The sequence below is a fragment of the Phyllostomus hastatus genome, unplaced genomic scaffold (assembly GCF_019186645.2).
Source record: "Phyllostomus hastatus isolate PE091 unplaced genomic scaffold, TTU_PhHast_1.1 phas_contig_38, whole genome shotgun sequence".
Lineage (NCBI taxonomy): Eukaryota > Metazoa > Chordata > Mammalia > Chiroptera > Phyllostomidae > Phyllostomus > Phyllostomus hastatus.
The window spans coordinates 3708006-3730587 of record NW_025333869.1 but is presented as its reverse complement, the minus strand read 5'-3'; the positions used below and the strand labels follow the sequence as shown (position 1 = coordinate 3730587).

General features: G+C 46.2%; 1 protein-coding gene across 2 annotated transcripts in view; it reads right to left on the bottom strand.

Annotated features, from left to right (window-relative positions):
- Nucleotides 1-1464: 1464 nt before the first annotated feature.
- The window catches only part of RET (ret proto-oncogene), a 72998-nt gene continuing 51880 nt past the window's right edge, over nucleotides 1465-22582 (bottom strand). For both annotated transcript variants that reach the window (XM_045842358.1, XM_045842359.1), the window contains 10 exons: nucleotides 22297-22553; nucleotides 17659-17806; nucleotides 16061-16168; nucleotides 14506-14720; nucleotides 14302-14424; nucleotides 8954-9024; nucleotides 7539-7676; nucleotides 6321-6420; nucleotides 4698-4845; nucleotides 1465-3409 (listed from right to left, as the gene is read on the bottom strand). In XM_045842358.1, the coding sequence (XP_045698314.1) occupies nucleotides 3252-3409; nucleotides 4698-4845; nucleotides 6321-6420; nucleotides 7539-7676; nucleotides 8954-9024; nucleotides 14302-14424; nucleotides 14506-14720; nucleotides 16061-16168; nucleotides 17659-17806; nucleotides 22297-22553 (1466 nt within the window). In that variant the 3' untranslated portion in view covers nucleotides 1465-3251. The remainder of the gene's footprint in view (nucleotides 3410-4697; nucleotides 4846-6320; nucleotides 6421-7538; nucleotides 7677-8953; nucleotides 9025-14301; nucleotides 14425-14505; nucleotides 14721-16060; nucleotides 16169-17658; nucleotides 17807-22296; nucleotides 22554-22582) is intronic.

Below are 22582 nucleotides of genomic sequence, written 5' to 3'. Positions count from 1 at the left end.
TTTCTCATAGCTTCCTTGGTCGCACCAGCATCAGCACCTCCCTGGGCAGCCCCGCCTTCTGGAATGCCACTGCAAAACTCAGCTCCGCAGGCCTGGCCTGGACTCCGAGGCACAGCGCGTGCTATCTGCCCACGGAGGTCCTCCCCACCCCGCCCCGCCTTTGCTTTCTGAGTCTGCCCAAGTCCTTCTTCCCAGTTGCCCTCCGAAACTGTGTTCCACATCTGTGTGGGGGTGGGGGGGGGGAGGGATTCCCAGACCCAAATTTCCCCCACGCACCATAGGCTGCTGCCTTCAGGGAACCTAGTTCCTCTCTACTCCACATTTTCCCCTGAATCACTCAGGAGTGGGGAGGGGATTGCAGCAGCTCAGCCGCTTGGAGGTTTTAGGACAGCACGCAGATTCAAGCCTCCGGGGCTTCATTTCTGACTTGGTGTTCCGGCAACTTTGTTGCATTGGAAGTGCAGTTTCCTCTTCTTCAGCCTTCAGGGCTTCTGATCCCTCCGGGGAATCTTGGAACTTCCGCAAGTCGCAAAGCTGAAAGAAACACTCAGCCCAGGGCCCCCACAGCCACACAGGTACTGGGCTTTTCTAGGGTCTTCCTCACCATCCGCAGGGCTTTCTCTATTTGGGTATGCCACTAACATTGGACTAATCCAAGGGTGGGAGGCCAAGCCACCAGGAGCCTGGCCACTTGTCCAGGCCCTCCTCTTGGGGACCCCCGAGGCTCCTGCGATAAATACTGCCATCAACACCAACTGTGTTGCAACCCTTCAAGGGTGGACAGGTTCATGTAATTCGAACAGACAGAAGAATATTCACGGAGCCGTTGGGAATGCTTGCCATGCCTTTATTCAAGGGTGGGCAGGCCACACATGCTGCAAGCTGCGTTTCCCCCTGCATGTCTCTGTATGTTACCTGTCCATCTGCATGCCACCCAGAGTAGTACTTGTCCTTCAGCATGGCACCCAGTGGGGAGTCCTTAACCCTTTAAATACCGAACAGAAGAAAAGCTGGCAGAGGGCCAAAACAGGTTGTATAACATAGCAAGATTCTGCGCATGTGAGCCTACTCAAGGCTATGGGAATACTTATCTGACCCACTCTCAAGGCTATGAGAACACTACTTATCAGGCCCATTCTCAAGGTTATGGGAAACTGCTTCCCTTAGTTGCCCAGACATCTGGGTGAGGAAGCCAGGCTGCCTCCATTTACCCTACACATACATATTGTGCAAGACGTGTTGCTAATATCACCAAGTGCCTCCTAACCTTCCATCACTGTTAGTTCCTTAGTGGTTACTCCAATAGATTCCCTTGTGACATTGTTATCCTTGCATTGAAACTTCAAAATCAAAAGGCTGATGTTTCCAACTAGGATGTTAAATAGAGAAAATTAGTTTAGACATTTTATGATACATGATTTTATTCACATAACTGAAATTGTTTTCTTAGTTACCTTGATTTACAAAAGCAAATTAATGTGGTATGATTTAAATAACCTTTCATAAATAGATTTTACAAATTTTAATAACTGAAAAATTGCTACTTAATACTCCATAATACTTAATACTTAGTAACTTCTGCATATATGAAGGAAACTTCTGATAGGATTAGAAGTATGAGTACTTTTATAGTTTAGGACTAGACAAGTGGATTATCAGTTAAGAGTTAATCACTGAGTCAGCGCTGACACCCAAGGTTATCACCCTGATAAAAACAAACCTGTTATAGCAACTCACCTATTGAGTAGGCATTTTTAATAATTTGAGAGTTTATTCTTATTTAATAAGATTAGCATTAAGCACATCTGAAAACCAAAGCTTACAACTAGATATTTGTAAAAGAACTAATTATAGTGTATCTGAAAATTGGCCCAACTACAGCTATGTTATATCTCCAGTAAGTTTTTTTTCCAGCTCTCTCCTTGGGTGTGTATACAGAAGCATACACACACACCATGAGGCTCCAAAAGATGCTCAGCCAAGCCTTTTTGGCCACAGAAATGCCATAATTTTACTGCTCTTGTGAAATGACAATAAAATACAGTATTATAATAAAACTACACTTGAATCCTTTCACAGTGCTTTATATCTGAAGACCAGACAGTGTTTGGTAACCAATCCTCCCCAGTAAAGTTACAGTGCTCACAACAGAAGAACTACCAGGACTTTCCAAAAGCTACTCCCACAAAATGGAAGGAATACAGTGTCTATGACCATAAACAAGCAGAGAGGAATGATAGGAAGCTTATGAATCATGGTCAGAATCTAAAAATGTCTTGCTATACCAGCATTAAGTTACAAACGCAGGGAGAGTGGATACATGTACTTTTTCATACAAGCTCTCTACGAGCCAAAACACTGTCTTTTTCACATCAGAATTGTAATCGGAAGTGTAGTACTCCTTGGTCATTGTCAATGTTACTTCTAACATAACTAGCTAAACAGTCCCTTTTAAACTGAGTACCAGCTCCACCCACTCATACATGAGCCACTCCTTTTTGGTGCTGGGTATATAGTGTATTAAAAGCTGGGGATGGTTTCACAGCAGCCACATCTCTGCTGTCAGCAGTCTCTGGACTGGAGGCCATTCTAATCCAATGCCCTTTTTCTTCATACTGTTCTTGACAGGGTCATGACCACTCAGTGATGGGGAAAATATGTCTGTGAGCTCTCTTCCTTTACACTGACTATCTACATGGCAAATATGGCATGAAATATCTGCATTGTGCTAAGCCTAAGAATCATTTAATTAAGAAAAATATTCTCAGGATCTTGAATGCTGAGCTGAGACGGGTCCCAAGATCCCCTCTCCCACTCCAGCCCCGGCAGGGTTTTGACACCACCACTGGGCCTTTCCAAGGCTCCCATTCTCAATGAGGACAAGTTGTTTGGGCCAGTTTTTTTCCTTGCTGTCTTTGTGGGGGGGGTGTGTGTGTGTGTGTTTTATATTTAAATATCATTGCCAAATTTGGTGGCAACAAGAAAAATCAAACAGACCATGTAATGAGTGAGGGAATCAAATGAGTGAGCAAAGAATATGGTGACCCCTGATGAACACAGACCAACACTGACGCTGCTGAGGGCTGAAGAGGAAGGAAGGACCTGACCACTACACTCGTAGCTCCCATCCAGAGCACAACGTCTGCTAGGAGGGAAAGTCACCAGCCAAAGGAAAAGAAAAAATGAGGGACCAGTGATGGTTTCAGCAGGTTTCCTCTCCTCGTGAGTCCATTACCTTTCACAAAGAAATGTTAACTATCAAATGAGTCCATTAATTGTGCCGCTGAGGGTGAAACCATCCAGTTAGCATATACACTATCATTTGCATATCTTGGACACCCAGGGTTAGTGCCATCGGCTCTCGTGAGTGGTACAGGACTCTCTTCAGGCCAGTTCGGGTCTGACATGCCTAAAAATGAAAACAGATCATTTGTTCTGCACTGAAGAATCAAAATTTCATGTGCAGACAGTAAAGCCTTGGCAAAACTCCCTTTGAGGTTCAAACCAAACTTCTGGTTTCTGTGCCAATTACATGAATGGTTTCATGCTCCAGGTTTCCGAAACACATGTTTAGAGGAAATATTATGAGCTCTCTTGGTAACTGTAACTTAACAGAAACTACCAATTTTGACTTCTATAAGCTTCAGACTCTCAAACCTGCGTATATTTGATGGCCTATCTAACTTTTCTAAGGCAGAGTAAAGCACCAGCACATTGCTGTACTAAATGGCTCGCTGCAGCAGGCAGCTTCTATAAAATGACTGTAATCCTGGGGGAGAGGATCTTCCAGATCAAGGGTGCACAAAGGTGAGTTCCACAGCAGTGACAGGAGAAATGGCATGTAGCACTAGACCCAAAGCCAGCAAGGAATCAAGTGACTCAAAGAAATGCAAAAAGAACAATCTCAGCTGCAAAATGCTTGAAACTCCAAGATTTCAAAAAACAATCAATGATGAAGTTAGGAAACAGAAAAAATTTTCAAGTATTTAATTGAAGACAAAAGAAGGAGTTTTGGCAAGAACCGCATTTACTGTCCATTGCAAGACCACAGCACCACAGACTACATTATTTCAAAAAGCATTTACTCTAGCTTTTAGCGCTGACTTCTTAAGTGACAACTGTCATGACAGTGTGTAATGCAAAGGATGTGAAAACAGCAGCTTGTGTGTGACCTCTCCGATGTGGGACATGTAGCTGGGAACACCCCTACCAAGGGGTCTCCCAGAGCTGCCCACCCACCCAGACAGGGTTGGGGGAACCACTGGCTGAACTCAGTGCAGGCAGGGTGGTGCTGGCCCCTCCTTTCTAAATTACACGCCACCCCCCCCCCCCGCCGCAATTGGGTAAGTATATCCCAGTAGTTAAATTAGAAGTACTATGACTTGATACCCACCCCAAAAATGACTTATTCATCATTTTCTCAATATCCCCTGAATGTTCTCCCCTGCTCTCTATCATCTTAAATTGCTGGGCAATATGGTAGTTACACTTATTTTCACATCCTTTAAAAAAAAACGTAGCTGCAAAAATGCCTAAATGTAAAAGGATGCAAAGTCAGACATTACAAAGAAAAAGGTTCAGAGTGGACTTTGGTTTCATTCAGACAAGAAAGACTCTTAAAAAGCATTCCAGAGAGTAAGGACAGTGCAGAGAGGAACAATGTCACTAGAATCTAGTAAATGCATGTGAAATTCTACCATAGAGTTTGTTTTCAATCCACGTGGAAGGGAGGGTTCGAGGGAGGGGAGCATTATTACAGTCCACCAGGGGCGTCTCCTCTTCTGAGAGACCATCATCATAAAGCAGGGAGTCGGATGGGGTAGATGCAGCCAGGTCCAAGTAGTCCTAGAAGAGATAGATGGCTGGTCACCACCCTGCAATATGTGTCACCACTGGACATGTCCCTAGGTAGAAGCCCTGGCCATGTCCCATCCCACACCAGCCTATCAGTTTGAGAGATCTGAGCCCCTCACCAGATTACCAGCATAGGGGTCCCACAGCCCCTGCCTCACCAAGCCCTGTTCCATAGTCTTCATTGCTCCCCCCTCTAAAAAGTTACCTCTTTGGGGGAAGAAATGTTCTCCACTATTATTCTGTTCCTATCTCTGCAGCACTGAGTAACATGCCCCACATTGGGGAATCAGTCTGTTTGTAAACCCTGAGGCTCTCTGGGGGAGTGCACTGCAGCTCCATTACTCATGCAGAAGTGCCAAGACGCATCTTCCATCTGCGGAACACTTTCCAGCTTTCTTCCAAAGACCCCTACCATCTAGAACATCATATCAGGTCTCTGAAATCTGCGTCATTGATGTGGGTTTTTCATAGGCTTCAGGTCCCAAGCATGACAATCCTGCAATGTCTGCTACTCCCACTGCTCTGGTTAAATGTGTAAAAAACTGTCCCAGCATTTTCTTCACTGCCTCTTAGCAATGCTCTAGGAAAGGTTGTCTCTTAGCATCAGCTATCACTTGTTTAGGGTGACCCTTCATTCACAGGATTTGGAGGCTTTGCCCAAGTGATACACTGATGTTAGGTTTTATTGCAAATGGTCTAGACCATGCATCTTGCTTTTCATGTTTGAAGAAATTACAAATGTCGATAAATGTGTACATGTGAGGATGAATAGTCTATGTATACAATGCAAGGGCAGGGTCTTTGTGTGTTTACTTGAACTTCCATGGTCTAAGACAGAATATGGTGCACAGCAATTGTTCAATAAATATTAGTTGAAACTTTGTTGACTTTCTCATTTTCCTACAGAGTTGTAAACTGGAGGCACACATTGGGATTTTGAACATTTAAATGAGTTGCTAACATTAAACACTGGGAAACTTGACGTAAGTATCCCTTAAAACTCAGAAGACCTGGCATGCTTAATTCATTTTCCTATAGGTCACATGCAGCTACAGCAAGAAGTCCTTTAGAGGGGGCTGGTGTCCTACTCTGTAGTCACTTCCCACCCTAGATGGGGTTCTCAGGACATCTGAAGTTAGAACACTCATATCTACTCTTTTTTGTGATTTTGTTTGGCTTTGGAATATTTTCCTTCTACACCTGTCTTTTGAGAGCTCTTCCTAAGTACCAAACTGAGAATCTTGCTGTCCTCATGATTTGAAAAGAAGCCCAAGAAGCCTGGTGCCCTCAGAAGTCAGTATGACTATTTTCTCCTATATAGCCTTGCTCTGTGCCTCCACAGGGACCTCCATGGACCTGTGTTGAGGCTGGAAACCACCCTTCCCATTTCCCACTCACCACATACACCCCACTGCCATGGCCAGCTTGTAGGTGGCCTACACTGGCAATCTGCTCTAGGTACTCACTCTTCTCTTAACCATCATCTTCTCCAGGTCTTTGCTGATGTCAGCAAACACTGGCCTCTTGTCCGGCTCCTGCTTCCAGCATTGCAGCATCAGACTGTACCTGGTGGGGAGTGTAGATAGGTGGCTGCAACCCAGCAAGGACCACACTGTCACAGTCACCACATCCAGCAGTGGCTGGGGCCTGGGGGTCTCTGTTCCCAAACCCAAAATCAGTTTCTGCATCATTGCATCCTTCTCCAAGCTGGGCCCAGGTCTGAGGGGTCATGGGGGGCTCAGGGTCGTGTGTACCATAAACTTCCCTTTCCTTGAGATAGATTTGTTTTCATGTTCCTCTCAGGTACACTGGTAGGTACATAGCTAACAAGATGTTGTGCTCACTATGGTGGCTGAGTGGGAAATGCCAGTCCTTAAAACTCTTGTGAAGGATGAACTAGATGTGGAAACAAATGAAAACTTCTGCCAGTCACACCTCTGTCTTATACTTTTATCACTTTCTCATTTCCATGGGGCCCCAGCCTGGATGCAAGGCCTCCTGTGCTGCCATACATGGAGCTCTGGGCGGCTGGCTGCCAGTCGAGGCTGCCAGGGTGGTAGTGCCACTCACCTTTTAACCCTGAGTTAGGCACATGGCAGAAGCACATCGACTTTGTAGAATATATGGACCAGCATGTCTCTGCATGCAAACAACCACTTTCTTATGTGTCCTCAACCTGTCCTCCAAGAATCATCTGAGAGAACCTGTGTGTGTGAAACTTATGACCTTGGGCTGAAGTCTGGGCTCCTCCTGCTTACCCTTTGCCTGCCTTTGCACCTCCACTCGGGCACACCCCAGTAAGTGCCCCATGGGCCAGTCTGAATTACCTGCCCCTCCCCAAATGACCTGAAAGGACAGGTCTGTGGCCTTGGGCTCAGCTGCTCTCTTAGGGTGAAGTTCATCTCATTCTTCCCACACCCCTCCCTGAGCCCTACTCCCCTTTAACCTTATAGGTCCCCCAGGAAGCCTGCCCAGCCCCCAGTGGAGTTGAATCCCCAGCATCTGCCACCATGTCCAAGGATGGTTCTGTGATGTCTGCCCTGCCACTACCCACCACCCAGCTCACCACAGACTGGCACCAAGGGCTGATCAGGAGTGGGGAGGGAATGCGTGCATAAGCCCCTCCCTTCTCAGACCCCGGTTGTCTGTATCAGGGAGGCTGGGCCCACACAGAGCCTGCTCACATCTCCTCACTACAGTTGTCAGGCCTCTCCATCCGGTAGCCTGTCTTCAGAAGGTTGAAGAGCCGCTCAGGAGGAATCCCAGGGTAGGGGTTGCCCCCCAGGGTCACAATCTCCCATAGCAGGACACCAAAGGACCACCTACAAAGAATAAGACAGCCAGTGAGTGGCTACACCAGGCCTGCAGTGCCTTCTGAGAAGCTCAGACATCCATCCTCCCAGCAGCTGCTAACTCATTGGCTGAGTCTCCTGCTGCCACCTGCAGAGAGCTGGTCTCAGCCTGGATCCCACTGCACCAATTGATGCAGGATGGAGGTGGGAATAGCCATCTGTCTGCCCTGCCCCTGCAGCTGTGATGCTTCCCAGCTTGGTCCCCATATCCACAAGGGCACTGGGCAATGGTTCCCTGAAGCAGCGGGTATGGCCCAGACCAGACCAGCAAGTGCAGCAATATGCAGGCTGGACCCAGGTCAAGTGTCCAGGTGTCGGGTATGTTTCTTTCACCTTTTTGTGCTTGAAAATTTTCAGAAAGTCTTAGAAGAAAAAAAAAATTCACGGCTATTGGAAAAATACTTAGCTGTGAGGGAAATTTAATTGTAAAGTGGGAACAAAATCATATCACCAAATAGCATTATCACATGAGCCCACTTACAGTGATAAAGAGAAAATAACTGCACACCACAGAAAACATGAGAAGGCTGTGCTTACAAAGGCCTGCAGCAGTTACTCAGAGATCTGAGTGACTCAGTCTCTTCATCATGCTTTACTCTAAATTTTCTGATTGCCTTATAGTCAACTTCCATAATCAGAAAACAGTTTCATACTATAAGAGCTGCCTGTCACAGCCCACTTTATTCAAGATATGCATGTCTGTTGATGTCAGAACACTTAGAAGAAACAAATCTATTATGTTTTTGAAAATTATCAAGTCTGTAATTTGACCTGGAAGACTGAATTTTGGTTCCTGTCTTTGAGCAGTTTGGGGCACAGCAGCCTCGAACTTACTCAAAGCCATTTCCACCTGTAGCAGGGACCAATCCCAGGACCCCTGCCTGAGCCCAGTCCTGCTCAGGCCCACAGGATGGGAACTGTTTAATTGGACCTGGGTGTCACTAAGCCTCCCACTGAAGGGAGGGGAGAGGAAGGGGGAAAAGAAGAGGAGGAAGAAGAGAAGGGTATTTGCAGTCACTGCTCACTGCTCTCATGAATCTCACGGCTTTCAGAACTACTGCCTGGGCCCTCGTATCTGCTCAATGAAGACATGAAACTCCCTCTCTTGTTGGGGGTTACTGCAGAAGGGTGGCATGAGCTGAGAGGCGCTCAGGGCCTGTGCTTTTCCTTAGCTGAGCTGCCCAGACAAGTATCATAGTCCCTTTCACATGTAACCTCCACCCCAGGAAGGCAACACCCACACTTACACATCACTTTGGGTGGTGTAGATATGATCAAAAAGGGACTCAATTGCCATCCATTTGACTGGAATCCGACCCTAAAAAGGGAATGAAAGAAGGGCATTAATGTTGCTCAGACACCTTTTGAACTGGAGGAGAGGAGTTGCCCTGTTTCGGGCGCTTCCAGCTCTGTGGGGTACTGAGTAATGACACCCAGAATATTCCTGGGTACACAACTGGTAGCACAGCTTCAGAAGGGCCAGAGATTTAGTCTAGCTTTTCCAGGCATGTTTGAGATGACAGAGGTAGTCTGCCCACGGATATACAGGGCTTGCTTGTCACATATCCCATTCCTGCTGAGAAGAAACTCAAGGAGTTGATACCAAGCCCAAGGAAGGTCCCCTAGGCCACATCTGGGAGCTCTGAGGCATCCTGGGTGCTGCTGCCCAACTGATGGGCCAAGGACACCATCCAGCAAGATCTACCCTGATATCTGAGGGTGAATGACTTTGGGAGACTTCTAATGCAAACTAACACACAACAGGCTCTTGTGAGAAGCTCTGAGGGAAGAGATCTGTTTATGTTCCTTGAGGCTGGTTTTTCCCTTTTATGCCAGGACCCTTGTAGCATCCTTTAGAACAGTGCCCCCCACTGCAGCAGGACTAGGGTAAGACTTAATGAATCATTTCCAATACAACTTTTAAAATTTTTATATTCAGTTAAAGTTGGCATTCAATATTTTATTAGTTCCAGGTGGGCAGCATAGTGGTTAGACATTTATATACCTTACAAAATGATCCTCTTGATAAGTCTAGTACCCATCTGACACCATACATAGTTATTACAATATTATTGACTATATTTCCTGTGCTGTATGTAATTTACATCCCAGAAACTATTCTGTAGTTGCCAATTTGTATTTCTTAATCCCTTCACCTCTCCACCTAGTTCCTCAACCATCCTCCCATCTGGCAACCATCACCTTGTTATGAGTTTGCTTCTGTCTTGTTTGTTTGTTTATTTATTTTTTAATTTTTGGATTCTACATGTAAGTGAAATAATATAGCATTTGTCTTTCTGTTCAAGCTATTTCACTTACTTCAATACTCTCTAGGTCCATCCATGTTGTTACAAGTGTTAAGACTTCATTCTTTTTATGACCAAATAATATTCCATTGCATGTATGTGTATCACCTCTTCTTTATCCATTCATTTTTTGATTGGAGCATTTAATCCATTTGCACCTAAACCAATTATTGTCAGGTATGTAGTTATTGCCATTTTATTATTTTCTGATTGTTTTTTAGTACTTCTCTATTCCTTTCTTGTTCTCTTGCTCGCTTCTTTTGTATGTTAATAATTTTCTATAGTTTTGTGTTTGGATTCCTTTCTCTTTCTTGCATCTCTTGAATTTTTGGTTTGTGGTTACTATGTACTTCGTATGTTCCAAGCTATGTTTATAGCAGTCTATTTTCAGTTGATGGTCACTTAAATTTGAACACATTCTTTAATCACTACCATTATTACTCACCCCTTCCATATTTATGTTTTTGTCATTTTTTACTTCTTTTGTGTGTTTGTGTGCATCCTTTAATTTATTGTAATTACACATGATCTTGCTACTTTTGCTTTTTTAGCATTTGTCATAGCTTTAGTGTTGGTTGATCCACTTTTATTATATATTTGCCTTTGTCAGTGAGTTTTTTTATTTGTATTTTTTATTTTCTTCTTTTCTTCCTCCTCTCCTCCTCCTTCTTCAAAAAGTCCCTATAACATTCCCTGTAATAATGGTTTGGTGGTGACAAACTCCTTCAGCTTTTTCTTGTCTGGGAGGATCTTTATCTCTTTTGATTTTAAATGGTAGCCTGGATGGGTAGAAAAATCTTGGTTGTAGATTTTGCTTTTCATCACTTTGAATATTTCATATCAATCCCTTCTGGCCTGTAAAGTTTCTGTTGAGAATGCAGCCGACAGTCTTATGGGAGTTCCCTTGCAGGTAAATAACTGCATTCATTTTGCTTTTTTAAAAAAGATTCTCTCTATGTCTTTTAACCTTTTGTATTTTAATTAAAATGTGTCTTTGTGTGGCCCTCTTTGGCTTCATCTTACTTGGGACTCTCTGTGCTTCCTGGAATTCTGTGTCTTTTTCCTTCAACAGGTTAGGGAAGTTTTCAGTCATTATTTTTTCAAATAGGCTCTCAATTCCTTGCTTACTAGCCCTCTCCATTTTCTGGTAGCACTATGATATGTATGTTGTTATGCTTGATGTTGTCCCAGAGGTTCCATCCCTTAAAGTAGCCTTATTTTGAGATTCTCTCTCTCTCTCTCTGCTGTTCTGATTGGGTGCTTTCTGCTCCCTTGTTTTCCAAATCGCTGATCCAACCCTTTGCTTAATCTAATTTGGTGTTGACTCCATCTAATGTATTCATTTCAGTGATGGTATTCTTCATTTCTATTTTTAATTGTTTCTATCTCTTCTTTTATGTTTCTTTTCTCTTTGTTGAAGTTCTCACTGAGATAATCTATTCTTCCCCTAAGTTCAATTGAGCATCCTTATAACCCTTGTTTTGAATTCTGTATCTGGTAGATTATTTGCTTCCAATTTGTTTAGTTTTCATTCTGGAGTTTTGCACCATTCTTTCACTTGGGGCATGTCTGTCTCATTTTGACAGCCTCCCTGTGTTTGTTTCTATGTATTAGGCAGATCTATGTCTCCCAGTCTTGGCAGAGTAGACTTATGTAGTAGGTGTCCTGTGGGACCCTGTGGCATAGTCTCCCTGTTTACCTGAGTTAGATGCTCTTGGGGTGTCCCTTGTGTGGGTTTTTGTGCTCTCCTGTTGTAGTTGAGCCTTGATTGCCATTGGCATATAAGTGGGTAGGAATGACCCTCATGCTGATGAGCTGTGAGGACCGGCCATGACTACAGCAGACAAGCTACTGTGCAGGGACTTACCCCAGGAGTGAGATTTGCCATAGTGAGGCTCAGGCACATGCTGAGTTCACCTTTTGGGTATGATGTTTGTAGTGCTAATTGGTGGTGTTCTGGTGTGGTATGAAGCCAGCCACCAGAGGCCCGTCAGTTTGAGGGCCTCTTGGAGAGGCTTCAGTGCAGGCCAAGGTCAGCTGAACCTGGTAGGAGCTACAAAGTGGCTTTTGGTTGGTAGCTGTCTATTCTGGGCTTGGAGGCATCTCAGAGTGGTTATTCTTGGAACCAAGGCCAATTACCACTACTACCAGGTTTGGGGTCACATAGTAAGAGGTCTGGGGCACACTGAGGCCAGGGAATTCTTATTTGGGTTTGTGGACCTTTGAGAGATTTTAGAAAATTCTGCAGTGCAAACACAGGTTGGCAATTTGTGTGGATTAGCCTCTGAAAGAGATTCAGGTCAGGCACGCTATAAGAGAATCATCAGGGTGGGATGGAAACCATAGCAGACTGGTTAATGGAGACTCAGACTTTGTGCCAGCCTGTACTTGTAGGCTGGGTTGATGGATGGCTCCATAAAGCAACAATGATGCCTACAGGCACTTTGCTCCTGGAGAGAACTGCCCCTCCTACCCTTGCTCTGAAACCAGACAATTCAGTTCCTCCCTGTTTATCACTGGCAGTTTTTGAGCTGTTATCTTTTTCTGGAGCTTATGGTGAGTGTTTATGAGTGAGTGAATCTGTGCTTAGGTCCTTTACAAGGACTCCTGGGTCTACACCAGCCCCTCTGTCTCACCTAGAAGAAATCCCCACTGATTTTCACAGTCATCTGTTGTGGCAATTCCTCTTCCTGGCATTGGTGATCTGAGCTGGAAAACCTGGTGTGGGGATGAGAGCCCTTACTCCTCAGTGGGGACCTCCATAGCTGAGATGGCCCTCCTGATTCTTAATTGCCACACACAGGTATGACACAAGCCCATTTTGCAACTCTGCCCCTCCTACCAGTTTCAAATGTGGCTACTTCTTTATATTCTTGGTTATAGTCTCTTCAGGTGGTTCTGAAGGGTGATTGTTCTATAATTTAGTTGTAATCTTGATGTGGTTGAAGGAGGAGGCAAGCATAATTTACTTATTTTGCCATCCTGACCAGAAGTGTCCCCAATGCAAGTTGATAAATAGCTTTTCAGTAGGTAAGTCTTCAGGCAAAAATCAAAAAAATTAGTGTACTGGATTTTAATGCAGCATTTATTGTAATTTCTTTTTCTTTAAAGCATTCTTTAAAATTCTTTAAAGCATTTTCTTTAATGCACTGATTCCTGTCCTTAATAAAGTGTGGCTGTTTCTGGGGCACATGTTTGTAACAATGCTGCCTGCAGCCTGTTCTCTCCAGGGCCCTGTGTTTAGACTCCTTGTGTTTCTCTTTTCTGTGACACAGAGCCTTCTTGGAGGATCAATGCAACAACAGGAAGGCTTTGTCCACATCCCTTCACAGGGTGGGGAGTAGCCCTTCTCCACTTCCCCTTTGGCAGCATTGAGATATGCTATCACAACAGAAACCCCAGAAAAAATGAAACATTGTCCTTACAGCCCATGGCAACATAAGGGCTTCACCCCACTCTCAGAGTGAAGCTAAAGTGTATGCAGTTACTTTTGGTGTTTTTTTTTTCTTGAGCAGCATCTATTCTGAATGTCAAGTCAGTTGTGACTTGAATGGCTTGTGAGTAGGCCCTGTCTTGCCTGTCATAGGGAGGCTGCAGGAGAGGGGCTAAGTGGGCAACAGAACTGAGAGGACCAAGACAAATGCTAAAGGAAACTGGCCAATGACATGGACCAGATTCCCCCAGAGAGGCCCAACCACCTACTTCAGAGATTTGGAGAAAGCTTTTTGAGGATGCTACAATGAGTCGCTGGATCCCATCTCTAGGGTCCTCCTTATACCTTCCAAACTTGCCCAGCCAGGGATTCCCAGGCCCCTGTCTCAGGGGAACCTCTACCTGTAATATGCTTCATTCTTTCCTGCAAAGAGCATCCCTTCACTCTCCTCTAGGAAAACAGCTAAATTACACAAAAAGGAAACAGTGACCTTCATTCTGTAGAAGGGAAAAGGACACTGTGGAGAAGAGGATGGCTATTTCTGAAGCATTAGGTGACCTTCAAAGATGATAGTGATTAAAAGCAACAGAAGCTTCAGGGCCCAGCTCAGGAAGGTCAGATGTGGTCCTCAGGAAGAGAAGGAACAGACTCAGGGATCAGTCCTAAACTGGGTCTTTGGAGACCCAAAATCAGGGACGGGTTTAGGAATAAGGGCTAGAAGTTTGTACTCTAAAAATCCGCTTGATCTTCTCCAGGTATTCTAAGGGCTCTGCCTCCATCCTGTAGGCACTCTGACTGCTATCCCCACCCAGCTGAGGACTTCAGGCCAGCACATCCTAGAACTGGACCCTGGTACCTTGCTCCTTTTCACATAGGAGTCCTCTTCATACACATCCCGTGACAGGCCAAAATCCGAAATCTTCATCTTCCGCCCTTCAGCTACTAAGACATTTCTGGCTGCTAAGTCCCGATGAACAAGCTGCAAGGACAATAATAACAGGGACCTCTAAAACCCAGGCCCATAATAGGCAGTAGAGGTGAGGGCTGGGGCAGCACACACCTTCATCTCGGCCAGGTACCGCATCCCCCGTGAGATCTGCCAAGCGAAGGAGATGAGGTCACCCATGGTCAGGGCCCGCTCATCTGGGTTGTCCAGGTAGCTGGAGTTGCGGCTGCCTCTGCTGCCAACATAGCCAGGACCTGCTTTGCGGCTCTCTCGCAGGAAGCCCCGAAGGGAACCATACTTAGCATACTCCACGATGAGAAGAAGTGGACCTGGGGGCAGAAGGGACTGTGGCCTGGCTGCCTGCCAAGCCTTGAGCAGGTAGAGGTCAAGCCAACTCTGGCACCTCCCACAGCACAGGAAGTAGGGGATGCAGGCCTTCTCAGAACAGCTCTGCACGCTACCAGTAGTAGGCAGATGGACACAGCCCTGTTCTGAGTGGAAAATGTCTGGGTTCTGGGCAGCTCCATGACTTACCATATTTTCCTGTGTATAATACACACTGTTTTGCCCAAATTTTTGAGGGAAAAATAAAGATGTGCATTATACATGGGTAGTACCTGAAATGCCTTTTATCTGTTCTTGTGTTTTGTAATTATTTGTTACATAAAATTTCTTGTATCATAATGTTAAAAAATAAATGCTAAAATTCTTTTATAATACAAAAACAAGTATCTAAATATAAATAAATAAAACATTAAATTAAAAAATTAAAATGAAAGGTTTCTTCCCTGAAAGTCTGGGCCAAAAATGTGTGTATGCATTATACACAGCAGTGCATCATCATGTCAAAATATGGTGAGTCCCAGGTCATTCTAACATCATTTGCTCTCTACCCTGTGAGGCCAGTAGTGCTGAAGCCACTGCCTGGGTGGTTAAGCATGACCTTATTCAAGAGTGCCTAAGGCATAAGGCTACCGCACTCAGTGTTTCCTGGGGATGTACACCCCTGCTGCTAGGATGTCAAGCCTTTCTGTATCCTTGGTCCTGCCATAGCATGGCCTGGGAATGATTGATGGAGGCAGAGTTTGGATTGCACATGGCCCACCTGCTTTCTGTTCCCATCTTACACCCAACCCTAGGGCCAGCGTCCCTGCTGTCCTCTCCCTATTGGCTTCCTGTTCCCTCACACCCCCAACACACACGTGTGCATAAACAGTGAGTCCCCTGATGGCTGGTCTCCTGTGTCCTTATGTGAGAAACAGTGCCAATGCCTTTGTCATGCAGGGCTGGAGTCACCTAGAGATCATGGCATGGCTAGTCCCCCATAGGTCCCTAGAAAGCACTATCCATTTTTGGAGTTCTTTGGCTGGGGCTCTGCCTGGAGCAGGGTAGTAACAACCAGAATGTTACCAGAGACCTTTGGGCAGCCCCAGCAGGCCTACAGCTCCCAGAGCAGTGACCTCATGCAGGCACTCCTGCAGCAGTCCCTTCTAGCCTTCTCACTGACATAGGAGGCTCTAGTCAGGAGCCAGAGCCAGAGATCATGCTTCCAGGAAGACAGAGAATAAAGGTCAGAGAAGAAGAGGATGCAGAGGGGGAGGAAGAAGAGTGTGGCAGCCCAGAGTTCCTGGCCTGTGGCACGCAGCTGCTATCCTGTGGCTGGCCTTACCATCTTGGCTGCAGGCTCCATACAGTTTGATGACATTGGGGTGGTTGACCTGCTTCAAGAGGTTGAATTCTGACAGTAGGTCCCGCAGCTCATTTGGGGAGGCATTCTCTGGAACACATGTAAACAAAGAAGGTTGCAAATCCATCCCCTTGAAGACCCCTTCTGTGACCATGCAGGGCCACATTAATCCACACTGGGGCTCTGCAAGGACCCATTATCTCCTTCTGAAACACCTTACCCCAGGATCCCACAGCTTGGGGTTACTCTCATCCCACAGGATGATTGGCTTCTTCCACCTCTGGGGAATAAGAACCTGAGGACCCAAAGTCCATGTAAATAGGATCTCTCCATGGACAGCCTCCCAGGGTTGGGCTATGTGTAAGTGGAGTAATTTCTTCGCAATTGCCATCTTTCAAAGACAGATGTACAGAGACTCCTCTCATTGATCTTTCTGGAAAGGTAAGGTGACTCCCTGTTGCCCCCAAACACCCAATGACCAAGGACTCAACAGTTGGAGGCAAGGCTCTGGAGGAAGGTAAAGATCACGAGATTTCACAGAAGTCCTCTCACCATGAGGAGGATGTGCATCCTGAGAGTGGGTGGAGCTGGGTTTGGTCTCTCACCAGGAGCCTGGTGTGGAGGTTTTTGTGTGAGAAGCTGTGGCTAAACAGTCCTCCTGGCCCAGAGTCCCATGGCTCACTGCCCATCTGTGCCATGCCCTACCTCTGGCTGCAAAATTCTCTGGAAGTGAGAGGACAGCTTCTAGAGGAGATGGCACATCAGGAATCAGGACCCCCTGTATCACACATGGGAGGCCCCTGGTGCATCAGGAATCAGGACCCCCTGTATCACACATGGAAGATCACTGTGCCCTCTTAAGGTGTGGGTTCTCTTGGATGAGGGGTGACCCCAGTCTGAAGGCCTGAGGAAGCATCCAGAAGCACTGTAATAAGTGGCCCCATGACTGCTGCACTAGAATCTGTGTGTGCATAAACCAACCCAATCCGCCCATTGCACTGCTGCTGGGACCTTGGGTCAGTCCACTTGGGTCAGAGCCCTGCCACAGCAGAGGGCCATCTGCCTAGTCTCTGTGGAAAAACATGAATGTGTGTTTGTGTGACCACTCAGAGCCAAGCTTGTGGCACAACTGGTCACTCATGGCAAGACTGGGGAGGGCCAATCTTCCAGGGACTCTGGAGGTAGGGCCAGTCCTCTCAGGTGGTCTTCTCACCAGGACCCCAGCAGCCAGATCACTGAGAGAAATGAATTGGGCAGAGTGAGGTGGGAAGAACTATCAATTCAAAACCAAAAGGGCTCTTAGAGTTTTAAAAACTCAGATCTTTACCCAACATTGGTATCTAAGCAATACTGCTCCAGAATGTCTTAAGGGAGGAACGTCCTCACCCTCCTTCAGGAACCACCCTAACCCATGTCACCTATGATAGGTGAGGCCCCCAGACTTCAACCACTCAAGACAACCATGGGAGGCTCTTGAGCAGGTGCCAGGACAGCTGCCAGCATATTGGCTTCATCTACTCCTTGGGGCTCCCACAGGTGTGCATGGCAGAACTACCTGTGTGTGCTGTCTGGACAGGTACCTTTAAGCATCTTCACAGCCACAGTCATGTATCCTGCTTTGCCTTTCAGCTGGAAGGCTGTTGCTTCCACCACTTTTCCAAATTCTCCTTCTCCCAGAGTTTTCCCAAGAACCAGGTTCTTTCTAGGGAATTCCCACTTTGGATCCTCCTATATTGGGGTTGAAGGAAGGAAGAGAAGAGATGCAGAGAGGAAGATGGTGAGGATAAGAGAAAAGGAGTAAGGCAAGACCCATGAACAAGCTCCACTCTGCAGAGAACTGACCATAATTTGAACCAGTAGGTAACAATCATTCATGTTGATAAAGGCAGGATCCCACAGCTGGGCCCTAAGGTGTCAGTCATTCCATGACAGGTCTCCACCAGGGCAAGGCAGGTGTTGCCATGGACTGGTATGGACTCTGGATGCCTGTACCTTGTTTTACTGAACATACCCTGGGCTACCCTGGGCTCATGTCCTTGTCTCTCAAATAAGGTATTCAGGACTTACTAAGCAATAAAGGTACTCATGTGGGAGCATAGTTTCTTCTGTAGGAGTCAGGACCAATTCTTCTGGCATTGGGTCTGCTTTAGACACCAGGCCCACAAGGCACTCACTGGGCTATATCCCCAGCCCAGGTATGTCCTCTCCAGAGATGCCCAGAAGACTGAATTGGCACCAGTGGCCCAAGTTGCTTCCCAGCACAGAATCTGCACCTACAAGTGGAAGTGTCTAGGGCAACTTCCCTGTGTGGCAGCCTCTGGACAGGTACTACTATGCTCCTGAGGAACCTCCACAGAGTTGTGTGGAAGAGGCTGCTCCTCCTATGGAATTGGCCATCATCTTGAACCTGCACATACCTGCTTATCATGCTCCCTGTCACACACCTTGTATTCCTACTGAAGTCTTGTCCACACACTCAAGACCACTCTAGGATGCCTTCTCAGGCACTCAGCTTGCCCTGTATACTTGAATTCTGACTGGGATGCTGAAGCCTGTCTGGACTCTCCCCTCCTATTCCAGAACTGGGCATCCATCTCTCCAAGTCTCCCTGCAGCTGGGCATGGCTATGGCTTCTGGGACCTGCTCACAATGTGCACTACCAGTCTTGCCAAACCCATAGAGATGACACCAATGGGAATTTGTTTGCCCCTGAATGGCCAAAACTATGCTGTTTGATGTTTGGGTACAGAAACTTCCTCTGGCCTGGAGCACCTACCATCTACTGGGTATTCTGGTGTTGTCTCAGGTTCCCTAGGAAATCAAAGTCAGGATCAGAGTTGACAACAGTGTCATCACTGCCTTGGTATCCTCACCTCCACACTGGACTGGATAACTTCATTTACTACACAGAGACCATGCTGAGCATATGTGGCTATCACCAATTTGATTCTCTTAAAAATATTAAATATTATTCTCCCTACTTTATATATGAGTAAACTAAGGCTGAGTGGTTAAGTAACATGTTTGAGGCCTTAGAGCTGATCAGTGTGGCCCTTGGGTCTCAGTCTGTGTTTTGGTTGCTCTGTATTCTGGGCAGGACGTGACTACCAGGATATATAAAAGAATCACATGGCTCATTCCAGAGGCCTACAGTGGAAACTGAGATACTGCTGGCTCAGGTTGCAGGCCTTCCATCTGCTGAGTGGTTCAAACTAGAAAAGCTGGAAGGGAGACTGCAGTGGCCACTGCACCTGCAAAATGCCTTGATGGCCTAAACCATCACTAAGGGGAAAGGCTCCTCCTACAAACCCCAGCTACCTTCCATCCCTGGCTGGAGACTGCCAGGGCCATGTAGCCACTGGATACTGAACTTCCTGCCTGGAGCTACCTGGAGGTACACACACAGAACTCTCCCTTCCCAGCCATGTGGTGGGACTTGTTTCCATGTACCCTCCACTCTGAGAGCATTTTCCTAAGTCTCTCCCAAAATGTGGTTTCTACTTCTGGCCAAACTGGAGGCATAGTTAAATACATTTGCCTCCTCACACAACCAAAAAAAGGACGACAACTAATTTGAAAACAAAAAATAACTAGAACTGCCAGAAAATAAAACTCCATGGAAGTCCGACAACCAAGGAGTTAAAGAAGAAATATTTCTCCAGGCGGGTAGGAGGGGCAAAGATGGACAGCCAGGAAAGAGGATGCACAGCAAGGTGGCAACTGGAGGACCGGGCAGGCGGGCAAGGCAACAGCTGGTGGCAGTTGGCAGACTGGGGCCAGCAAAGCGGTGGCTGGCAGACCAGGCAGTCCCACATTTGCGTGCCAATAAACTGGGAGAAACAACTGGGGAGCAAGACAGACCACTGACTCAGGATTCCAGCATGGAGAAACAGCCTTATAACCTATGACTGGAAAAACCTTTTGGGGTTATGGTGGTGGGAGAAATGACCAGCCTCACAGAAGAGTTCATTGGAGAGACCCACAGGGTCCTAGAATGTACACAAACCTACCCACCCTGGAATCAGCACCAAAAGGGCCCAATTTGTTTGTGGGTAGTGGGGGAAGTGACTGAAAGCCAGCTGAGAGCCCAGCAAGTGGCACTGTTCCCTCTCTGATTCCTCCTCCACATACAGCACCAAAACATAGGGTTACCCTGCCCTGGTGAATACCTAAGACTTCACTCCTTACAACTTTTGCAATAGGCACACCAAGACAAAAAAAAATATGGCCAAAATCAAAGAACAGATCAAAACTCCAAAAATAGAACTAAGCAATGAAGAGATAGCCAACCTATCAGATGCAGAGTTCAAAACACTGCTAATCAGGATGCTTACAGAAATGGTTGAGTATGGTCACAAAATAGAGGAAGAAGTAAAGGTTATGAAAAGTGAAATAGAGGGAAATGTATAAGGAGCCAACAGTGATGGGAAGGAAACCAGACTGAAATCAATGATTTGGACCAGAAGGAAGAAATAAACATTCAACCAGAACAGAATGAAGAAACAAGAATTCAAAAAAAAAAATGAAGAGAAGCTGAGGAACCTCCAAGATAACTTTAAATATTCCAACATCCAAATCATAGGGGTGCCAGAAGGAGAAGAGGAAGAGCAATAAATTGGCAACTTATTTGAAAAAATAATGAAGGAGAACTCCCCCAATCTGGCAAAGGAAATAGACTTCGAGGAAGTCCAGGAAGCTCAGAGTCCCAAAGAAATTGGACCCAAGGAAGCACAGGCCAATACACATCATAATTACATTAGCCAAGATTAAAGATAAGGAGAGAATCTTAAAAGCAGCAAGAGAAGAGGAGTTACCTACAAAGGAGTTCCCATAAGACTATTGGCTGATTTCTCAAAAGAAATTTACAGGCAAGAAGGGGTTGGAAAGAAGTATTTGAAGTGATAGGCAAAGACCTATGACCTAGATTATTCAGCAAAGCTATCATTTAGAATGGAAGGACAAATAAAGTGCTTCCCAGATAAGGGCAAGTTAAAGGAGTTCATCATCACCAAGCTCTTATTATATAAAATATTAAAGGAATTTATGTAAGAAAAAGAAGATAAAAAATATGAAGAGTAAAATGACAACAAACTCACAACTATCAACAACTGAACCTAAAAAATAAAAACAAAAAAAAACTGAGCAAACATTTAGAATAGGAACAGAATCACAGAAATGGAGATCACATGGAGGTTTATCAGAAATGAGGGGGATGGGAGAGAAGGGGGAAAAGGTATAGGGAATAAGAAGCATCAGTGATAGGTACAAAATAGACAAGTGGATATTTAGAATAGTATAGGAAATGGAGAAGCCAAAAAACTTATACATACAATCTATGGACATGAACTAAGGGTAGGGGGAACTGCTGGTGGGAGGGGGGTTGCAGGGCAGGGGGGAATAAAGGGAGAAAAAAATGGGACAACTGTAATAGCATAATCAATAAAATATATTTTTTAAAAATGTGGTTTCTAGATCCTCCAACAGTTCCCAGTGAAACTGACGAAGGGGTGCTGCAGGCCAAGGGGAGACCTAGATGGGATGAGAGCTCTGAGGAACACTGGGTGGCCACAGATCCTGGTAGCCACTGAGAGGGGGACCTGGACAACTTCTGGGTCTGGCTGGCACTCTGTCAGCTAGCCAGTCACAGAGTCAAGGGGCCTGGTTCCCCACAGGTGGCTCACCCCTCAGAGGCCCACCCTCCATGCCACAGATGGACTCTCTTCTCTGCTTCCACTTTGACCAAGCTCCTGCCTACTGCCATCTCTCACCTGGATGAAAAGAGTACCTCATTACTGGGCTCTCACTTCTATACCCACCCTATAGACTCCCCAGCGGAGAATCTTATGAAAATGAAGGCAGACCATAGGCCTCCTTTGAGCAACCCCAAACCTCCAGGGGTCCCACTCTGAGAAAAATCCATACTCTTCCTTGGGGCCCCCAAACCCCTGGCACATCTGCAGGAGCTCCCTGTCAGAACTCATTGTGTCCTCAGAACCCAAATCTCAGTCCACCTGGATTAAAGTCCATCAGTCTCCACTCTGTTACCTGATTCCATGTTCTCTTCCCCATGGCCTTCTGCCTTCCCTGGATGTCATTTCAATGAAGGCAGGGTGGCTACTAGAATGCCCATGCATTAGCTGCTTGCCCCCCTCTCCTCTCTAGCTCCCAGAGGCCAGTTTCATCTGCAGGGCCTCTGGAAGCCAGATATGGAACCTCACCGGAATCTTGAAGGCATCCACAGAGACCTGGTTCTCCATGGAGTCCAGTGAGGGACGGCGGGCACTGGATGAGGAGTAGCTGACTGGGAAAGCCTGGGCTGGCCGACGGAAAGTCATCTCAGCCGAGGCAATGGGTGGTTTGTGGGCATTCTTGTGGTAGCGGTGGATGCAGAAGGTGGAGAGTAGCACAGAGATAATGAAGGAGAAGAGCACAGCCACTGCAATCACCATACGGCAGAGTTCATCACACAGTGGATCTGTGGGCAGGGGTGGCCTTAAGGGACAA